This window comes from Mycteria americana, chromosome 1, assembly GCF_035582795.1.
Source record: "Mycteria americana isolate JAX WOST 10 ecotype Jacksonville Zoo and Gardens chromosome 1, USCA_MyAme_1.0, whole genome shotgun sequence".
In the NCBI taxonomy this organism is placed as follows: Eukaryota; Metazoa; Chordata; class Aves; order Ciconiiformes; family Ciconiidae; genus Mycteria; species Mycteria americana.
In genome coordinates this window covers 221,319,357-221,338,619 of record NC_134365.1, presented here as the reverse complement: position 1 = coordinate 221,338,619, position 19,263 = coordinate 221,319,357, and the positions used below count along the sequence as shown (strand labels likewise).

The following is a 19,263-nucleotide window of genomic DNA, read 5'->3' as shown; positions in this document are numbered from 1 at the left end:
CGCTGCAGCTTTCAGTAAAGCATCAGGGTGGGCTCGATCTTTTCTCGCTGTGTGCCCACAGGTTTGTAGCCTGATGAAGCTGCCGGCTGCATTTCTACGTTCGCTTCTCCATCTAGTTGCTTAAGGACTGGGGAAAACACGGGGTGTTTTCCAGCCGGCTCGCCTGGATCCTCTCGCCTTCTTCCTGAGCTAGCGAGAGCGCGCCTGCCCTCGGCTGCGATCCACCCGAGGCGGCGGCGGGTTCGAGACTTGAGGCGATGTGAAGCTAGGATGAATGTTTTATTAATTTAACACTCTGTAAGTTTGTGTAAGCTTGCACAAAAAAAAATAATTGTATATAATTACACTTAAAAGAGCAGGAATTCCCAGCCTCTATCCTTTAAAGGTCAGGTGTGATGCTACCTTTGCCACAAGTAATGCCAGCTGAGAAGTAAAATACCTCTTGCTGAACGGTGGATGCAGCACAAGATCTGCAGAGGCTCTAAGACGAAACCAAGTATTTATTTACACTTCTATGAAAGTCATTTCTAACCCTCCTCCTTTCTGCAGCCACCTTCTCTCCGGGATGAAGGCAGTCCTTGCCGGCTGTGGGACAGCGCAGGCGTGCGAGCATCCTCCCAAAATGTGAAGCTGTCTTCTCTTGTGAGAAAAAAAAAACAGGTCAAGAGATTGCACTGCCGGTAGCGCTGGAGGGGCTGGGGTTGGTTTGACGACAGAAGGACCGTGTCTGCCAAAGATGCCACCGACTCTGGAAAGTTGCTTTCTGACTCTCCGGAGCTCTCTGCCCGGGAAAAGCCGTACGGAAAGGTCCGTGTTTGGAGTCAGTGAGATCAGATAAATGAAGGAAAAGTGCCAAAAGAAGGGATCATGCCAGATGATTGTATAATGTTGTTCTATATCGTCAGTATTTTTCTTCAAATGCTATTGTACATGCAGTGCACAGTAGTCACGAAGTGTAGCTTGAACAAGCGCTTCTTTGTATTTTCTCGATGAAAGCAAAGGGGGAGGTTGAAGCCTTAAAGACTATCACTGATTTTAAAAACAAGCCTTTAGCAATGCTCCGAGGACAGACCCCAGGGCTCCGCCTGGACCCTCCAACAGCCCTGTGCCGTCTCCCAGTTTTCCGGCGAAAGGTCGGCAAGGAGCTTGTCCCGTGCGCGGGGGGAAGCGTTTGACGAAAACCCGGCCACTCTCACCCGTTAGACGAAAACTAACGACGGTTGGACGCGACGGTCTCGCGTGGCACCGTGATGGAGACCCGTGGCATGTCCCCGTGGGCGGCAGCTGGGTGGAACTGGGACGTGACGCCGGTTTGAACTACAGCGCGGAAGCTGGGATGATCCCCCCCGTGTCACGCGCATCTGACACAAACCTTTCTCTTCCCCGTGTCTGTAAAACACCGCGAAGCGTCAGCTCTAGAATTAGCTCTTCACTATGCAAACAGAAAAACCTTCAGCTGGTCACAAAGGGGGTTTGTGTATGCCTGGTTTCCTTGGTGTTTACTGTCAGACTGTTTAAAACAAATCTAGATGTTGCTACACTTTTTTTCCCGATAATGCTTTAAATCGTTGTGCTTTCGTGTTCTCCTCAGCTCGCCAGCGGAGCACCGGGGTGGTAAAAGACTTACGGTCGTTTTGGGTCTCAGCTGAACCACCGTGGCTTCATCCGAATGTTTTAAAAAGCGATGGAGGTTACTGAAGGACTGTTGACTTGCATGTGTAAAATGTGTGGGTAAAATGACATGCAGGCGTCTGTCATGTTGTGGCTTCTGTTATTTGGAACAGAGTAAATCCTGCTTGTGAAACAATTGTCACAAACCAGAAATATGCCAACTGTGTACAAATAACATGTACATTTTAACAGCAACGAGGACTTTAACTGCAGGACAAAGGCCGAGGTTAAAACAGAATAAAACCAGGTTCTGACAGTGAACTACCTGTTTCTGCTGAAGTTGCTGGGCTTGGAAACAAGCAGGATCCTACTGCTGCCTATCCCGAAGGGGCTACAGGCTGAATGAGGTTGTTGATTAATGTTTTGCAGGGGGAAAAAAAAAAAAAAAAAGGTGAAGGTGAGTATAATGACATATTTTTCATGCAGGTAAGCAGCCAGTGGGAGATGAGCATCCTCCGTCGCTCCCCGTCGCTTGTCCCAACCCCTCCGGTTGCACTGACGCAACTGTTTTTAGGGGTGCCAGACTGGGGGATGGATTTGGGGTTTTAATAACTATTTTGTGCCCAGCTCAGCTCCCCGAGCACGCCCGGGTCCGGCTGGGCGGGCACGTACCTGCGGCGGGATGGGGCTCCGTGCTCAGAGCTGCCACGAGCAGCGCTGGCAGCGCTGCCCTGGCGCGAGACGGATTTTCTGCAGCGCTTGGCTGCAGGACAGACCGATGCTGGGACAGCGGGCAAGAGCTGAGAGAACCAGGGAGCTCATATTAGCTTGCCACTCCGTTAATGGTAGTGATATTGCCGCGCGCCGACGAGCCCTCCTCGTACGACCCGTCGGTCAGCGCAGGCAGAGCCCCATCGTGAGCCGTGTTCATCACGGGACGGGGCGGTCACAGCGCGCTCTGCCCTGTTCATTGCTGGCCAAAACCTCCCTGCAATGCCCAGAGGGTGCAGCAGTTTTTCTTACAAGTCAGTTTTTGTGCAGGGATGGGTGAGCACACACCTTATTTTCCAGGAACTGCAGAGCACAACAGCGAGCAGGCATGGTTTTCGTGTCCTGTCATGGCAGCGTTGTGGCTGTATCGGTGCTTTCAAGCTGGAAGTCGCTGCCTGAAAGCCTGAGATGAATCTTGTCACCGCATTCCATTTTCCAACCGCAGGAGGGGAAAAATGGCTCCAAACAAGTTACAAAATAACGTACATTTTATCCAAGAGGACCAAGGTGTGGGATGCTTTATTCAACCCGTGGCTATACTGCGGACTAAACTTTGGGCACCTTCTTGGCCGCTCTCTTCCCTGGCAGCTGTAGCTTTTTGGGGCTCCCCTGCTTGGATGTTGCCTCTGCAAGAAGGGCTTTTACCACCTGCGCCTCATCCGACGGCTTGGCCACCTCCTCGCCGACAGTTGCAGGGGGGATCTCGAATACCTCCTGGAATTCCTCCATCAGCCTCCGTGCCTCCCGGTGCACCTTGGAGCTGGATTTCCTCTTTTGCAAAACAGACGCTGGAAAAGGCCAGGGGTGTGAGCGGAGCGATGGGACGGCTCCTTGGCTGCAATATTTGATCTTCCCTCCCTTGCCTCCTCCTGCCAGCGGCCCCAGCCCTCCCGTCCCCGCAGCACGGGGCACGTCACCGTGGCAGGGGCACAAAGGCGGCTGCGGGGATCCAGCTCTGTCCTGGCACCCGCGTGAAACACGGGAGCCCCAAAAAGGCACCGGTGGTCTTGAGTGACTCAAGAGTGAAGACAGATGTGCTGGGTTCAAGCCTGGGCAGTGGCTCTTAGTGTAGGCAGCAGAAAGGAAATTAAGTTTCCTTAATTTCTTGCCTCTCTTCCTCTGCTCTTCCCTGGTCAGTGCAGGGAAAAGAAAAAGCACCAGGGAGTAGCTGGGTCCTGCTTGCACTAGCAGTTCAGGATTGTACCACCATTGGGGCTGGGATGGAGATAAAACATGGCCAGTGCTCGGAGACCCGAGTCCTGCTTCATCGCAGGGGCAAAACCACTTTTATTCTAAGGCCGTTCTCCCACCAGCTGGGTTTGGGATGCCAAGGGACCCCAGCAGTGTCTGCGTTGCATTTACCCCTCTGTTAACCAGCAGGCAGAGCATCGGGGTCCAACCTCGTGGTGGGCTGAGGGCGTTCAGCAGGCGAAGCCCCTGTCCTCTCCGCAGGGATATGGGGTGAGGCTGCTGCAACGGGGGGACCCTCCGTTCCCAACTCAGCCGTACCCCAGGACCCCGCCAGCTCAGGGACACCTTTATGCTCAGATCCTGCCCCTGCCTCTGCGGTGCCCTCAACGAGAGAGACTGGGAATGCAGGAACGTACCCAAGGGGACTTCAGTGATGGTCGAGGTGTTTCTCATGGCCGTCAGGATTCCTTCCAGGACCTCTGCTTTTGTCTTTCGGGCAGGAGGGCCGGGCATCCTCCCATGCTGCAAGGAAGACCAGGAGGCTGCAGCGAGCCTCCCCTCCACCCTCCAGGCCGATGATCCTCCAGCTCCTTTTCCTGCCCCCTCTCCTAAACTAACATGGGCCCGTGCTCCTGCACGAGGTAGGTGAGACGGTCTCTTTTGGACGAAGCTGGTCTGGTTTAGACACCAACTTACAATTATTGAGCAACACTGGATCAGCTTTCCACAACCCCAGAGCAGCGCAGCGGATTCCAGGACCGTAGTTCTACTACAACCCACCCCGCAGACCCAGCTCGGGTGCCGTTTCCTCCACCTCCCGTGGGACGGGGCTGGCTTTCTCCAGCTCGGTGGCAAGCGGTTCCTCCCGCGCTGCCCGGGGGCTAGCACGGCTCTTGGCCGTTTCCCAGCCCCAGTGTGCTGAGCTGCCCCATCCCTGCAGGTCGGTTCCCGTGGGGGCTGCGTGCACCACGCCACGGGGGAGAGAGAACAGGGAGGTGCTGGGATCGGGAACTGGGGCCAAGCCCACGCTCAGGCCCTCAGCATCCATCCAAACACGTGGGTTCATCCAGATACAGACACAACCATTTTCCCTTCAGAGCTTCGACTCTTCACCTTTTTCTGAGGCACGTAGGGCTTCTGTACGTTGTCCAGTCGTGGCTTTGTGTCCCGGTAAACCAGGGGGTGTTTCAGGATGTAGTACAGCGCTTGCACGTTCTTCTGTATCCCTGTGAACCAGAGAGAAAACAGGCCAATGAAAGCCTTTGCTGCTTCTTTCTTGGTCAGCGGACCGTACTGTTCATCAATCTGCCAAGGCTTTTCTAGCAAGAACCCTCTGCTATCTTCACTCACCGACTGGCTCAATAAAATCTGGGTCTGTGTCTCCACCGAGCAGCTCCTCGTAGCCTTTGTATCGCTCTGGAACCACCTGGGAGCTTCCTTCCCCCCTCTGCTCACTCCTCTTCTCCAGCCCACCCTCTGCCACGGGTCTCAGCAGGGGTCTGGACACATCCTCCACCTCAAAGCAGCAAAATAAAGGAATTCACAGCAGCCCTTTCTTACCAGTCAAGCTGATGGAGTCAGCCAGAGCCTGTCCTGCTGTGGACAGAGGTCTCTCCTGATGGCACTGAGCCACGCAGCCACCATTTCATCCCATCTCTGCTCAGCGGGACTGAGCACAGAGGAGAGAGGGGCCATCCCCATGCCAGTGCAGACTTTTTTTGCCTTAATAATCCCAAGATTTTCAGGGAAATCAAGTCACAAAGCTGCCCTCGTGAGCTCTAGGAGGGAGTTTTCCAGCAGATGCTGCAGGGACAATGCTGGACTAATGAGCTCCTGCCGTTGGGGCTACCCACCAAGCCAGCACAGCCCCGTGCCACCCTGCGAAATAGGCCACCAATTCTTATTCTCGGTCACAACGTTGCATTTGTGCTTCTTGCTAGTGCTTCCTTCCTTAAATCCCTTGCAGTCAAAGGAGGGTTATAACCACTGGCACCCACAGCACGTGCGCACGGTTCATTCACTTAGGAAACAAAGATCCGTCTATGGACCATTTCTGGACAAGCCCTGCAGTCCCAAACGTTTACAGCCTGGCCTCACCTGTGTCATGAAGAAGGATGCAACGTCCTCCTCGGCTGAGCCAGGAGGAGGCCTGGAGTCATCTTCTCCTTCCCCCAGCGCCGTCCACTGGTTGCCGGCTGGAGTCACGGAGCTGACAACGGGCAGCGGCTGGGCCGGACTCGGAGGTGCAGCATCTCTTGCAGCCTCCACCACAGCTGGGAGCTGTTTCTGCAGAAAGGTCTTGGCAGGAGCTTCCAGCATCAGCGGCCGCTTGGTGACTTTGGGGAGACGCAACGTGACCTGGGGGGGACACGATGGATGTCCGTGCACGCTGCCACAAGTGTCAGCGTGGGGTCGGGTCCGGCGGCTGGAGCCTGGTCCTTACAGGACAGGGAGTGCCAGGGCAGCCCTGACTTCAGGGACACCCTGGCAGCAGCTTCAGTCCCATAGGATCCCTCAACCAAGGCCGATGAGCAAGGCCGAACCCAAAAACCCAGGGACAAACCCTGCCTGGGGCAGCAATAAGGGGGTGCTTGGACTCCCCAGCCTCATCCCAAGCAAAATACCTCCAATCCTTCCCACCCTTCCCTCCGTCCTTCCATCCCCGCTGGGATCCGTGTGTCCCACCAGCTCTTCCCGTGCTCCCCAGCAAGTCGGTTCCTGGGCAATCCTGCCCTGAGTATTGCAGCAAGGGTTTCATCCCTGCCTCAGGCAGGAAAAAGCCCGCGCTCCCGAGGCGCGTCCCTCCTTACCTTGCGGCTGGCTTTGAGCGGGATGGAGAAGTGCCACCTCTCCACAGATGGGCTCTTCTGTCGGACAAGTTTAATCCCCAGATTGTGCTGGAGGAGCCGGGTCAGCAGAGGCGGCTGCCCTGGAGGAGCAGAGGTTCACCAGAGCTTCAGGCAGCTGGTGGAGAGCCCATGCCCTGCTCCTTCACCGGCAGCACACTGTGCCAACTAACCCCAGGCTCAGCTCAGAGCATGGCGCTGCCCAGGGACCAGAGCAGAAGCCACCCTGTTTTGTAGGGAGATGCTTTAGCCCTAAGGACACGCACCGGACTGGGCTACGTGCCACCAAGGCCAGAAGAGCAGTCCTGACCTGTTTTATTTACTAGTCTACGCATAGCTCGTGCAGGGAGCAACACCATTGCAACGTTTCATCAGCGTCCTTCTGGCTACCTTCAAATGTTGCCTGTGGAGGCCACGGGCACGTTTGGGGTTCATCCCCCCTGCTCAGAAAGCTGCTGCAGGAGGAAACCTGGAGCAGCTTCAGACAAGCCCTTTGTGGGATAAACTCCACTTGGGGAGCAAAATTTATCCTGAGACTGCGCTGCCGCAGTCACGGATGGGCTGTTACGGACTTCGATGGGGCCAGGAGCAGCAGCAGGGCATTAATAGCGTTTGCAAGAGCAGTGCTCATCCGTGTTGCTCTTTAGAGAGCAGCAATGATTAAAGCACCTTCCTGAGGGCCTGGACCAGGGCCAGCATGGCAGGAATGTCCGAACACTGAAAGGCAACATGGTCCCTGTCCCAGAGAGCTAACCATGAAGGAGGGACAAAGCAGAAGTCCCCCCACGGAGCCGGGCTCATACTGTACCGCTGCGGGTGGTGGTAAGAGGGTTGTTGTGAAACGTCAGCTCCTTCAGGCACAGGAAGAAAGCCACGGGTAAGAGAGCTGTCTCATCTGCAATCTGCAAGATAAAATAGTTTACTGTTTCTAAGCACTGAGTCATGCCGGAGGCTGCGGAGTTTCATCCCAACCCTCCCACCAAAGCGCGTCCCTCCAATGCGTGGGGACCCTGGCACTGGGCAGGTACTTGCAGTGGGGAGGAGGAGGAGGAAGATGGCATCCCTTAACCAGCGATGCCCACGTGAGTATCGAGGGCAGAGGCAGCACTCCTCTCTCCCTCCTGCCCGCTGCAGTGAGAGGACTGGTGCCTCCAAGGCTCAGAAGAGCTGCTTAGAGCAGGAAAAAAGTCCTGCCTCTCCGCCCCGTGGTCCAAACCACAGCCTGGCCAGGGCACGGCAGCTAGAAACCAGCTCACCGACAAGGCAGTGACCTAAAACAGGGTGACGACACATGGGGAACGGCAGCAGAGCTCACTTTGCAAGCGGGCAGAGCCACACCATCACACCCCAGGGTGCTGAGCAGCGGTAACTCGGCACTGTCAGCTCGCCCGGCTGGGAAGCAGCGTGAGTTACGCCCTGGGCAGGAGCCAAAAGCACCAGGAAGAGGAGCTTAAATATTGTTGTGTGTTTCTTGTCCGTTGGGGCACACTGAGAACCCGATGTGGCTCAGCAGACAAGTATAGCCTGGCACTAAAGTCTTCGATGAGACATCACTGTCCACAGGGCAGCTCCAGCACAGGATCAGTCCAGGGGGAGGGCAATCCTTCATATATTCTCTGATGAAATCCCCGAATTTGCAGGGGTTTAGACAAGCTGGGTGCAATTCAGCTGCCTAAATAGGCGTCCTGTCCCACCCGAGAGATCCTGGATATCTGACACATCCCCATGGGCTGGCAGCTGGATGCAGAAGCCTGGGAGAGCTATGCCCTTTTGCAGGGGCAGCTAAAGGCCAGGGTGTCTCCCAGGGCAGTAACGCCAAGCGCAGGCAGCTGAACCTTTATACCTAGCCGGAGCCACAGGACCCAAATCACCTTGTTGAAGGCCAGGCTGAGACGCTTCAGTTCAGGAAAGGGAGCACGAATGTCCCTGCGCGTGGAGGGAGCCAGCAGAGTCTTCGAGGCAGATGGTTCTCCCTCCCTGGGAACAACCTTAAAGAGAGGAGGAAGAGCGTGAGCGGAGACACCGCTCCGGAGGCTCCGGTGGCAGGAGACACCTCCAGTGGCAGGATACCACCCTCCTGTGCCCAAACGCAGCTGTAATTTGAAGATCTTTTGGTTCAGACCCGCTTCAGAGGTTGTCTCGTGGCAGCTTGCTTTGGCCTCTGCGTTACTGTGGGAGCCCACCAGGGAATCATGTCAAATGCACCAAACTCCATCATCCAGCACTGAAAACGTGCACAGGCCCGGGGAGAAGCAGCCGTGCTCTCAGGGAGTGTGCATGCACGTGTGTGTTACACTAGAACGTGCTGCGAGTGCTCAGCACCTCTGAAGCTCAGCCCCTTACTCAAGTTTTAATAAAAATCAGGGTCTTTGGCTTCAAACATCTGATTCTAAAGAGCATCATGTCAATAAATGTGGGGGAAAAGATTACAGTGCTAAGAACGAATGAACTCCCAGCTCCTGAGCTTCAGTCCCCACCTGAGCCGCAGAACACAATTCCCCATGCAGGGAGGGCACATAGTCACGAGCAAGCAGCAACTCAGCTTTTATTTGAAAGTGGTGTAAGTTAAAGCTCCGGTGTCTCTTGGTTATGGGAAAATTTGCTCCTGATCTCCCTGATGAGAGACAATACTCACTGCAAGCCTCGTAGGCACCCAGAGTCCCGGCTGTACCCAGGGGTTTATTGAAACTGAGCTGAGAGGCTTGGGGAAGGAAAGTTTTGGAGCTCACACCCCAAATCACAGATCAGCTAACGGTTCTTACCAGCGCTGGGTGTTCCCGAGAGCCAGAATTAAAAACGACCTCTGCAATGAAACACAAGCAAAGTGAGGGTTTCTACGTGAAGCCGAGCGCTGGGCCAGCCCCAGCCATGGCAAGGCTGGATTTACCCTGGAAAAGCAAATCAGCATCAGGCAGGATCTGGCTCAACGGCAAGACGTGCCCAAGGTGAGGGGGGGATCAGACCCACTGTAGCAGGCTTGCTGACAGCCCCATCGCTGCAGGTGAGGTCCACATCCCTTAAACATAGCAGAAGCCCTGCTTACTGGCCTGAGGGCAGCCAGGAGCTCCCTGCAGGTAGATTTTGGTTTGGAGTCTCGCCCATGAGCACGAAGCCTTTCCTACATCATGCTGCTACCGCCAGGCCAGCACCAGAAGTTGCACCGTTGCCTGCTCCGCAAATACCTAAGAACAGGGACCGCTGCAGCGAGCCAGGGGACAGGAGAAGTGCTTGGAGGAGCCCCACCGGCAGCCTCCGTCACAGCCCCATCCACGCAGGAGACACCAGGCAGCCTCTGGATCCATCCCACCGCGTGGCCCAGCATGGTGTGTGCATCACGCTTCAGTAAGGACATCCAGAGGGGAGAGCTGACCTACCTACCCCAGAAATGCAGACCTGTGCATGGGCTACCTACTCATACAACCTTCCTGCGCCCTGCTTGTCCAGGATCCACACTAATCCACTTCCCAACCTGAATTTTTTCCCTATTTTTGCCAGTTTTCCTCCCAGCCAGCATGCAATGTCTCCTTTGGAGCAAGCTACCCTGGAGAAGTCCAGGAGAGAGAAAGGAGCACTTCTGTCTGAACCATGGGAGATGTCTGCTTTAGGGTGATTCATGTCCAGTAAGCTCCCGGTAATTATAGAGGGTCTGTAGAGGTTAGCTCAGATGTCTAAAATGGTCCCATGTATCCCTCCCTCACTGTTTTAATTTTGTCAGGCTGCTTCACTCGCTAGTAAACATCCATAGTTATGTCCTCAGCCTGACATAACTGAGCCCTCTCCCACTGAAACACCCCATGGTTTCAGTACGGGCCGGGAGAGGCAGGCGCTGCTCACCCGTCCTGTCCGGATCCCTGTCGTTCTGTAACACGACATATTCAAGCTGTCCTTTCTTCGCTTCCAGCTCTGCTGGCACCTCCATGTCCTCCTGCTGCGGCAGCCGGGGCTGCTGCCAGAGGCTGCTCAGGGACTTGTACCACTCTGCCCTGAAGCTGTCGCCGTCCAGCGCGGGGTGGAGGAAGAACTGCCTGCTCTCTGCTTGGTGTAGGTAGGGCACAGCCGAAATCCCGTTCCTGTCCAGATTCAGCTCCCTCAGGCTATTGGAAGAGGAAATGCGTGAGAAACTCCATGATTGCGATCGGTGTAGGCACCAGGCCATCTGTTCGCTCCGGCACCCGCAGGGCAGGGAGCTGGCCCTCGACCTGCCTCCTCGCTGAGCTTCCCAGCAGCAGTGCGGAGGCATCCGTGACACCCGCATCTCGCTGCCCTGTTCCCCCTCCTCTCCAAACCCCAACCACAGGCTCAGTTCTTGGCACAGCCTGGCGTCGCCCCTGAAGGCGGTGACTTCGGTCCCCCACACCAGCCTGAGGGTCACCTAGCTCTAAGTTCACCTCTTGATGAGAATTTAATGGACAAGGAGACACCCTGGCAGTTCATTAAATCACCCAGGGCTCTGACGAGCTGCGGTCCTACTGGGATTCCCTAACAATGTTCCACCTTCCCATGGAAGTATAACATCACCAATGCGCTTGCCCAAGGCCACAAGACAGCTTAGGGAAGAGCGGAAACCCAAACCTCTGCACTCCAGCCCCGCAGTCTCATGCCTAAACCTTGCCCACTCCCTCTCCTCTCTCACGAACACTGCGGACAATGTGCAGTTTCCTCCAGGAATGTCTTGGCAGAGCCAGGGCAACAAGACCAGAGCCAGACCCAATTCCCACCTCCAGTTCACAGCACTGGAAGCACCAGAGGAACGTCAAAAGGTCTCTGCGCTGTCCCCAAGGCCAGCACAGCCCAGCTGAGGGGCATGCGAGCTGCCCCCTTTCCTAGTGACTCCTCTCTAGCTGAATCACAAAAGCCCACATTAAACAGAGGGAGCTGATCCGCAGCCTTTCCAAGTGCTGCTGCGCTGAAATAATGACGAATCTGGGACGAAGAAGGGAAAATGGAGAAGGCAACTGCCATTTCTCAAATCAGACCTGGAGATCAGCAAACACCCAGGGCAGGAGCTGAATTACCAGCCACCTGCCGGGTTTGGCCAGCTCGTGCTTTGCAGCAGGCTGTTTGCTTCCGTTCAGTCCCATTTGCGATGCTAGAGAGACTAAACAGGGAAGTATCCGAGTGAATCACAAAGATTTTATTTTTCATTTTAAGCCTGCTACTGTGCAACAGCTGACGGAGGCAGCTGCCAGCCCCCAAAAACCAGAGGCGTCTGCTGCCAGGTGCTTCCTTACCTGCAGAGATGAGACAGGCTCACAAAGACGCTCGGATCTGACAGATGATTGTCATCCAGCGACAAGACCTCCAGCGATGGAAACCTTAAATGAGCAGAGCTGCAGATACAAAGAGGCTCATTAATAACACGCTCAAGCAAAGACAGGTGAAAAACACATCATTTGCTGTCACCGGGGGGAAGATGTTTCCACTGGGTGACTGGGCTGGGGCTGTTTTCATTCTTTAAATAGAAAACCGATTTCCTACCTCAAAGCAGCTAAATTGAATCAGTCCAAACGACCATCTAGCTCAGCGTCTTATCTCCAACAATGGCAAACGGTGGATACCTTGGCACGGCGACTGTGGCTAAGCTCTACGTGAAGGGTCTAATTAACGACGAATAAATAGCATTCTACTCACGTGGCTCGGCCACCCGACAGGGCTGCTGAATCACTGTCCAGAGGTTCCTCTCTAGCTGCTGGTGACAGCAGATGTCCTGGGTGATCTGGGGCTGAGCTGGGATAACACTTCCCTGCCAGCCAGCACCGACCATTAGGTTATTCGATCTTCCAGTTTGCAAGGGAAGAGCTCTGCTGCCCAGACTGATAAATCCCAGGCTGCCCACCCTCGCCGCTCACCACTGCCTTTGCCATCCCCACTGCTCCATCACCCTGCCTGCCTGCCCGCTGCATCCCACCAGCATGCCGGCAGCTCCCCACCAAGCCGAAGCAGCGCTTGCTGTGTGCACTTACTCCCACGAGCCTGCCAGGTCTGGAGGCAGAGACCGAAGCCCGTTGGCCGTCAGGCGAAGGACTTTGAGCTGGGACAAATCTCCCAATGTCCAAATGTCCTGGGGGGACAAGTTATTGTAGGAGAGATCCAGATCCTGAAGGAAACAGAAGAAACAATCCCCTGGAGCAAAGAACAATCTCTGTTGGCTTTCCCCAGGTAGATATTAAATATTTACAGGAGACTTTCAGTCATGCTACCGCCCACCCTGGGGTGATGCTGTGAGCGTCTCTGACTTGCAGGGACTTCACTTCCAGTGGTGGGACTCTGCACCTTGGCAGGAGTGCTCAGGGCTGGTCCCCCTCTCACACGTGTGACTCACGGGAGAACAGCCAGGAGAAAGCCAGGGAGCAGACCCTGCTGGGAGCGAGGACAAGGGTTTCTAGGATACGTGAACAGGAATAGCTTTGCTGGGGCATTACAATAGGCTGCATTTCCCCAGGAGGAGCTCAAAGCACTTTCCAAATCAATTTAATACAAATTTCCAATCAGCCTTCCCAGGGCTGATTTCTCCAGGCTGTCAGCAAACAAGATCCCGGACATTGGTCATGGATGAAGCTGGGATCCATGGGGGCATGGCAGGAAGGGGAGTTTAGGTGGGTCCCATCCCCACCTTTCGTAGCTGACGCCAGTGACAGGGCTGCTCACACAGAGACACACAGGGATGGACAGGATCAACCCTGGCCTCATGAGCCTTGGAGATTTGGTTCCCCATCACCTGGGCACGTGCCCACTGAGTCAAAGCCTGAGCAGGTCACCAACAGTGCATGGGAGAAACACGGGAGAGCTTCATGGGTTTGGGGACCTTCCAAAGCCTGCAGGCAGGAGGGAGGCCAGGATCCGAGTGTACAGAGCTGACAGCTGAGCCACCAACAATTCTTTGAATGAGACAAGCAGAAAGAAGCCTTTTAAGATGAAACTTTATATCCAGCAGCAATCAGAAGCCATGTGTACAGTGAGAGAGAGAAATTCAGGCAAGGACACCTCCTCAAAGAGAGCAAGCCTAGATAAGGTCAGTATAGCTAAGCCAGCGCCTGAGCTCTCTGTGGCAGAGACCCACTCCAAGCTGGATGGAGAGGACGACTAAAGCCATCACCCCAGGCACAGTTGCTTGTTCTTAGGATCCACTTTGTCTCTTTTTTAAAGAAAAAACAAACTGACCCCTTTGCTGTGTTAGAAAGGCAGAGCCCATAAGTTGGGGAAACTGCAGACGCCTATGTGGAGAGGAGGAGGACGGGATGCGAAGAGGTAGAGCACAGCGTGGAGGAGGATGGGGATCTGCCAGGGCATCAGGGAGGTGAGAGATGCCACAGGTGACTGACAGACTGCAGGGAGAGGATCCTACAGCAAAGGGGGTGGCTCATCACAGGGGGAACAAGGAGTCCTGTGGCAAGGGGCTGAGCAATGGGGATCTGTGAAGGATTGCTCTGCGGGAGGAAGCAAGATGTGAAGGTCCTTGAGGGACACAGCAGAAAGGACATCCCAGAATCAGAAGGAAGCAGGAAGAGAGAATGACCCTGCAGTTTCAGAGAGCTCACACTGCAGGGACACATGTCAACGCTACGTGTAGGCTTCAGCGTGACGGTTTGGAGGAGAGGGATAAGGTCTCAGATCCCCCTCATCTTACTTCCAAATGCAGGAAGTCTCCAGCAGTGATTTTCAGATTTCTTAGTCCATTCAAGGAAAGTTCCAGTTCCCGCAGCCCTGGAAACTTCCGAAATGGCTCTGCAAGGTTGGAAAAGGAAACGCTCCAGTAAGTGAGGAATAGCGGTAACAGAACAAGCCATGTGTCACCCGGGTCTGGAATGGACCAAAACCAGCAAGAACGAGAGCACTAGTATTATCATGTTTGAAAGAAAATGCCAGCTCAGTTAGATGGTTTTCTGTACAATAGATGATGCCCCACCAGCCTGCTCCTTAGACATCTGGTTTGCTTTCATGCATTTGCTCCCACCCCCAACTGGATTATTGCCTGAAGCCACTGATGGCACATTTAGCTTATATGTTTTACTAGTTATAAACGGATTTCCTTTTTTCTTCTTCAAATTAACTGAGCCCATGGCACTGGATTTGGATTCACCTCCCAGCTCTACCATTAACCTCCTGAGCCTTTGGGACAAGTGGTTTCATTATTCCACGCTTCTATATATTACATAGGGATTTTCTTTGTGAAGAGCTTTGTGTTCTAATAATGAGAAGGATACCACAGTGGCACACAATTATCGTTACAATAAAGGGAATTAGCGCAAGGATTTCAGCTCAGTAACAGGAAGGAAGCAATTCTGCAAAGAAGTGCTGCATGTGTATCTTAAACCTCTTTGTAAAGCTCTAGACCTGTGTTCAGACAAGCATAAGCTTCCCTGGGTTGAAAAGCAGCATCTATTTTTTGGTAACGCAATCCCTTACCTAGTGTCAGCAGGTTCTCAGCAGCATTTATAAAAGCAACGCAATCAAATTTCTCAAAATCATCTTCTTTAGCCTGAAAAATACAGAAGAAAAAAAAATCATTCCACTCCAGCCCTAAACTGACCTGAAACAACTGGATCTCTCCTTTTCTCAGCATGCCTAAATCATAGCATTTCCCATAATTAGGTCTTCATTTGTTTTTCTGACTATGGAGAGCACCCCTCAGAGTACGCGCTCAATGCGCAGCTGCCTCAGTGACCAACATCCAGAAGACCTGGATTAGTTGAGCCCCAAAGCAAAGCCCCCTCTGTGTCCTCACTGCTGACCTTGCTCCCCTGCGCGTGTCGCAGGGCTCCTGGGCCATATCTCATACCTACGTGTGACCCAGCAAACGTAGCCACCCTACGATTTAGTACATCTGTCCTCCACAGCACCAGGAGGGAACCCTAAAAAGACACTAAAAACCTATCAGCACCTCAGCTCGTTTTCTCTTTGCATTGCAAGTTAGCCATGAACCCAAATAAAAGTCACTTCTCAAGCTGAAGTTGAACTCCTACCATAGTTGAGATAAACGTCCCTAAACTCAAAGAACAGGGGATGTAAGTGGGGAAGGGTCTACAACCAGTGAAGACCAAGTTAATTTGGTTATGAAGACACAATCTGAAAGTTTGTAGGACAAATCCTCCACGCCTGTTCACAGCTGGCTGGCTGACCTTCCTGCGCAGGAAATATGCCTGCTTCTAACGTGTGTCTTCTCTGATGTCTGGCCACTCATGTGGCCACCACTGGCCACCACTAACGTGGTAAAGTTGTCAACTTTTAAGGCAGTTCCCTGATACTTCTTGAGTCTCTGATACTCACAGAGACCAGATTTTGGCTGCTTATGTTCACAGAGCACAGGTCAGAGGGGTTCTTCAAACAGTGGTGCTTCATCTGAGGGGGGAAAAAAAAAAAAGAAACACAAATGGTGAGTCCTACAGCAATCCTGTATGTCGTGTCCTGGGACCTGAGCCCCAAAACCAGACCTCGGCTGCCCCCAGGTGAGGGGGGCACCTGGTGCCTTGGATCATGGGAAGGGGGGAGAAGGTGGCACGGAGATGGGGAGGGAGAGGCAGCTACAGAGTCCGTCCACCAGCAGGATCTCTGCAGCTCCGCAAAGCGCTATCAGAAAGTTTAGGCAATAACAGAGGAAATCTGCGCTCACCAGAAATGGCTCATCCAGGACATTGTCTTCATTATTTTCTTCCATGGAGGCAGACTCTGGGGGCTTTCTCCCCTGCTGTGGTGTCTTCTCAGTGGTCCCCTTCTCAGTCCAAGCCCTCGGGGTAGCTCTGCACGCCAGCACCCAGCGCCCAGACCCTGGCACGACGATGGACCCAGGCAGAGGAGATGGCAAGGTGAGCACGCGACCCTCCAAATGTGCCCTTCTCAAAGTAGCTGCACTCTGCCTGCTGTTTCAGCCCAACACTGAAATCCATCATTTTAAAATCCCCTATACAGGGAAATATGAAGTATAAAATGATCGGTGACCATGAATTTAAGATGGGAACATTAAAGCTACAGCCAGAGCCATGGAAGAGGAGAAACGTGCTACTTCACAGATGCTAATGGAGCCATAGGTTGCAGACATGGAAGCGTGGGCTGGAGGAGCCTTCTGGAGATCTCCAATCCAACCTCCCACCCAAAGCAGGACCATCAGCAACGTTCAGTCAGTCAGTCATGGCTTGTCTAGCAATTCCACCACCTCCCAGGGTAACCTGGCCCAGGGCTGCACCTCCTCCCTATGAAGAAGTTCCTCCTAACGTCCAACCTAAACCTCCCAAGGTGAAATTTTTGGCTTAGTTATGCTGTCTGCCACTGTTAAGAGTTTGTAGCTGTCCTTCAAGTAGCTGTAAGCCACAATCTCCCCTTGGACTCCTCTTGGCCTGATAAAAAACGGGCTCAGCACCATCAATCTCTCCTAGAAGGTCCTGTGCTCCAGACCCCTGACCAGCCTAGTAGACCTCTCCACCACTTCTCAAATGTTAGAAGACATTTCTGCCATTTCTAAGCCTTTCACAGATGCGACTCTCAAAGCCCAGTGAAAAAGGAGAAGTTCTAGCTCAGAACAGCTGCTGGAGAACCACGCTGTGCTATCCACGTGCCTGCCTGAAGCTTCCCTCCTACCATCATGCAGAGATGCCTGCTGGAGCCCTCGTTTAATGGGTGCCCTAGACATCCTGCCCTCTTCATTTCAATGACGTTTGAAATTATTTTAAGACTTTCTGGGCACTGTTTTAAGTTCTGTTATCAACTGCTAATCTGTGTTATCAGCTGTGACGTTGACACAGGAAACCACAGCTGAATGTACCCTCTATCCGGCCCAACAACAGGGTGGACGGTGGACCTGCCCCTATGGACACGACATTATTCTGCAGGGAGACTTCACCAGGAGCACTCAAAGGAGTGTCACCTTCTTTACTTGCACGTAAAATGTTCCTGGCAGGGAAGCAGTTAGTTGCATAGTTGCTTCCGTCACCCATTTTATACAGTCCTGTCGTAGCCATCTTGACTGCAACGTTCCTGGGGAGAGCAGGAAACAAATAAATGGGTTAAAATTTTCATTGGCTCTAATGTTACTTTGCTTTAAACAGCTCTTCCCACGGGGAGCCACAAATGAAATGTCAGCCTGTGGGCAAAGGAACATTGTCAAGGACACAAGGAGCATCACCTCCTAAAACGGAGAAGTAAACGAGACGCCAAGAGGACGCACATTATTTTCCAGCTCAAGATAGCAAAACACAGACACCAGCATGTGTGTGAGTAGGACTGCTTGGACGACAACTCACGGGGTTTCTGCTTTACCCCTCATTTCTCCTCCCTGTCTCCTTTCCCTTGTCGCTTGTGGAGGCTCCGGGAAAAGAACCACACCGGTCACCGCTCCCCAAACCTCAGAAATAAACTTTGAAGGCGCTGCCTTGCTCTCGTCCCGTGCCCTGTAGCAGGAGATGGTCTCCCAGTGCCATCTGATGGTGTCTCCAACACTCGGACACCGCTCTGACATACTACAGCACAGTTTGACTACGGTGTTCACGCACGGTGCCGGTATTTGGGGTAGCTCTCCCCTGCAACAGGCACACGCCGTGTGTTCGTGCACCGATATAAGCGGGAGGGCAGCTGTGTGCAACGTTGCCACGGCACGGCACCGGCACCGGCCGGGCGAGATGCTGCTTCGCCACCACGCAGCGATGCTCAGCGCAGTGTGGATGCTGGCACTGCCGGTACACCGAGATGGCAGCGGCACGGGGTACACCAGGACACCGGCCAGGGAACACACCTGCATGTCCTGGTACACCCTCTGACACACACGCAGAGCCCAACATCTACGCCCGTCCGTACAACCCTTACACGCACGCTCCCCACACGTACCCCACTCACACCCCATCGCGAAGAGGCACCACCCTCGCTCCTGACACCCCCCTCCGTACCTGTTCCCCTACACCGACACATACAACCACCGCACATACGCACGCATACACCCTCACGTGAGCACCCACGTCCATACCAATCGTACACCGCCCCACACATACTGGATACAGCCCCACACGTGAGTCCATACACCCGCGCATCCAACACGTACTCCTGTAACTACACCCCCCCAACATACGCCCACGCACCCCAGCTACCCACGAACGCCTTCACACGCCCCGCTTCCACACACGCTCCCACTCATCCCATCACAGAACACACGCAAACACTTAACACACCCTCCTGACGTGTACCCCTACATACACACCCACACCAGCACCCCCAACAGCCCACACCACTGACACAGCCCCCCCAAAACCACCCACGAACACCCCCACACGCCCCGCTCACACGCACGCGTACACCCTGCGCACACCCAATGCATAAACACCCCCCCACACCTCCTCAGCACACCCCAGCACGCACACAGCCCACGCCCTTAACACCCCAAAACACCAACACCCGTGCACGCCCCACACAAACACGCACGCACACCTTCACCCCCCCCACGCACACCCCACCCCCACCCCCCCCCGCTAACAGACACCCATGTACCCCCCCCACACGGACACCCTCACACACCCCCACGGACACCCCCCCCCCCCACGCTAACAGACACCCATGTACCCCCCACACGGACACCCTCACACCCCCCACGGACACCCACACCCACCCCGCACGTACACCCCACGCAGACACCCCTGGACACCCTCCCACACCCCACTCGCACACACACACACCCCCGCACACCCACCCACGACACCACAGACACCCCCACTCCTCACACACCCCCTCGCACCCCCCTCACCCCCCCCCACCTTCCCCCCGACGACCATAGAGTTCACGGTCCTCCACGGCCCAGAGGGGCCCCGCACGCCTCTCCCCCTCACCCTCCCCAGGTCCCAGACCCCGGCAGCCCGGCCGGGCGACG

The 19,263-nt window shown here is 54.4% G+C and overlaps 1 protein-coding gene across 2 annotated transcripts; it reads right to left on the bottom strand.

The window, feature by feature from the left end:
• Positions 1-2,562: 2,562 nt before the first annotated feature.
• On the bottom strand, positions 2,563-18,208 carry XRRA1 (X-ray radiation resistance associated 1). 2 transcript variants are annotated; one of them, XM_075491343.1, is made up of 17 exons: positions 17,278-17,415; positions 16,030-16,184; positions 15,687-15,758; positions 14,826-14,898; positions 14,047-14,144; positions 12,383-12,516; positions 11,651-11,749; positions 10,254-10,513; positions 9,182-9,222; positions 8,291-8,407; positions 7,228-7,321; positions 6,384-6,502; positions 5,671-5,931; positions 4,924-5,089; positions 4,687-4,799; positions 3,990-4,095; positions 2,563-3,170 (listed from the first exon to the last, which is right to left on the bottom strand). In XM_075491343.1, the coding sequence occupies exons 1-17, from the start codon at positions 17,369-17,371 to the stop codon at positions 2,929-2,931; spliced, it is 2,244 nt and encodes a 747-aa protein (XP_075347458.1). In that variant the 5' UTR covers positions 17,372-17,415; the 3' UTR covers positions 2,563-2,928. The 2 variants fall into 2 exon arrangements, with proteins under 2 accessions (XP_075347458.1, XP_075347457.1); XM_075491342.1 differs by lacking the exon at positions 2,563-3,170 and having other exon boundaries at positions 3,568-4,095; positions 17,278-18,208.
• Positions 18,209-19,263: the final 1,055 nt, after the last annotated feature.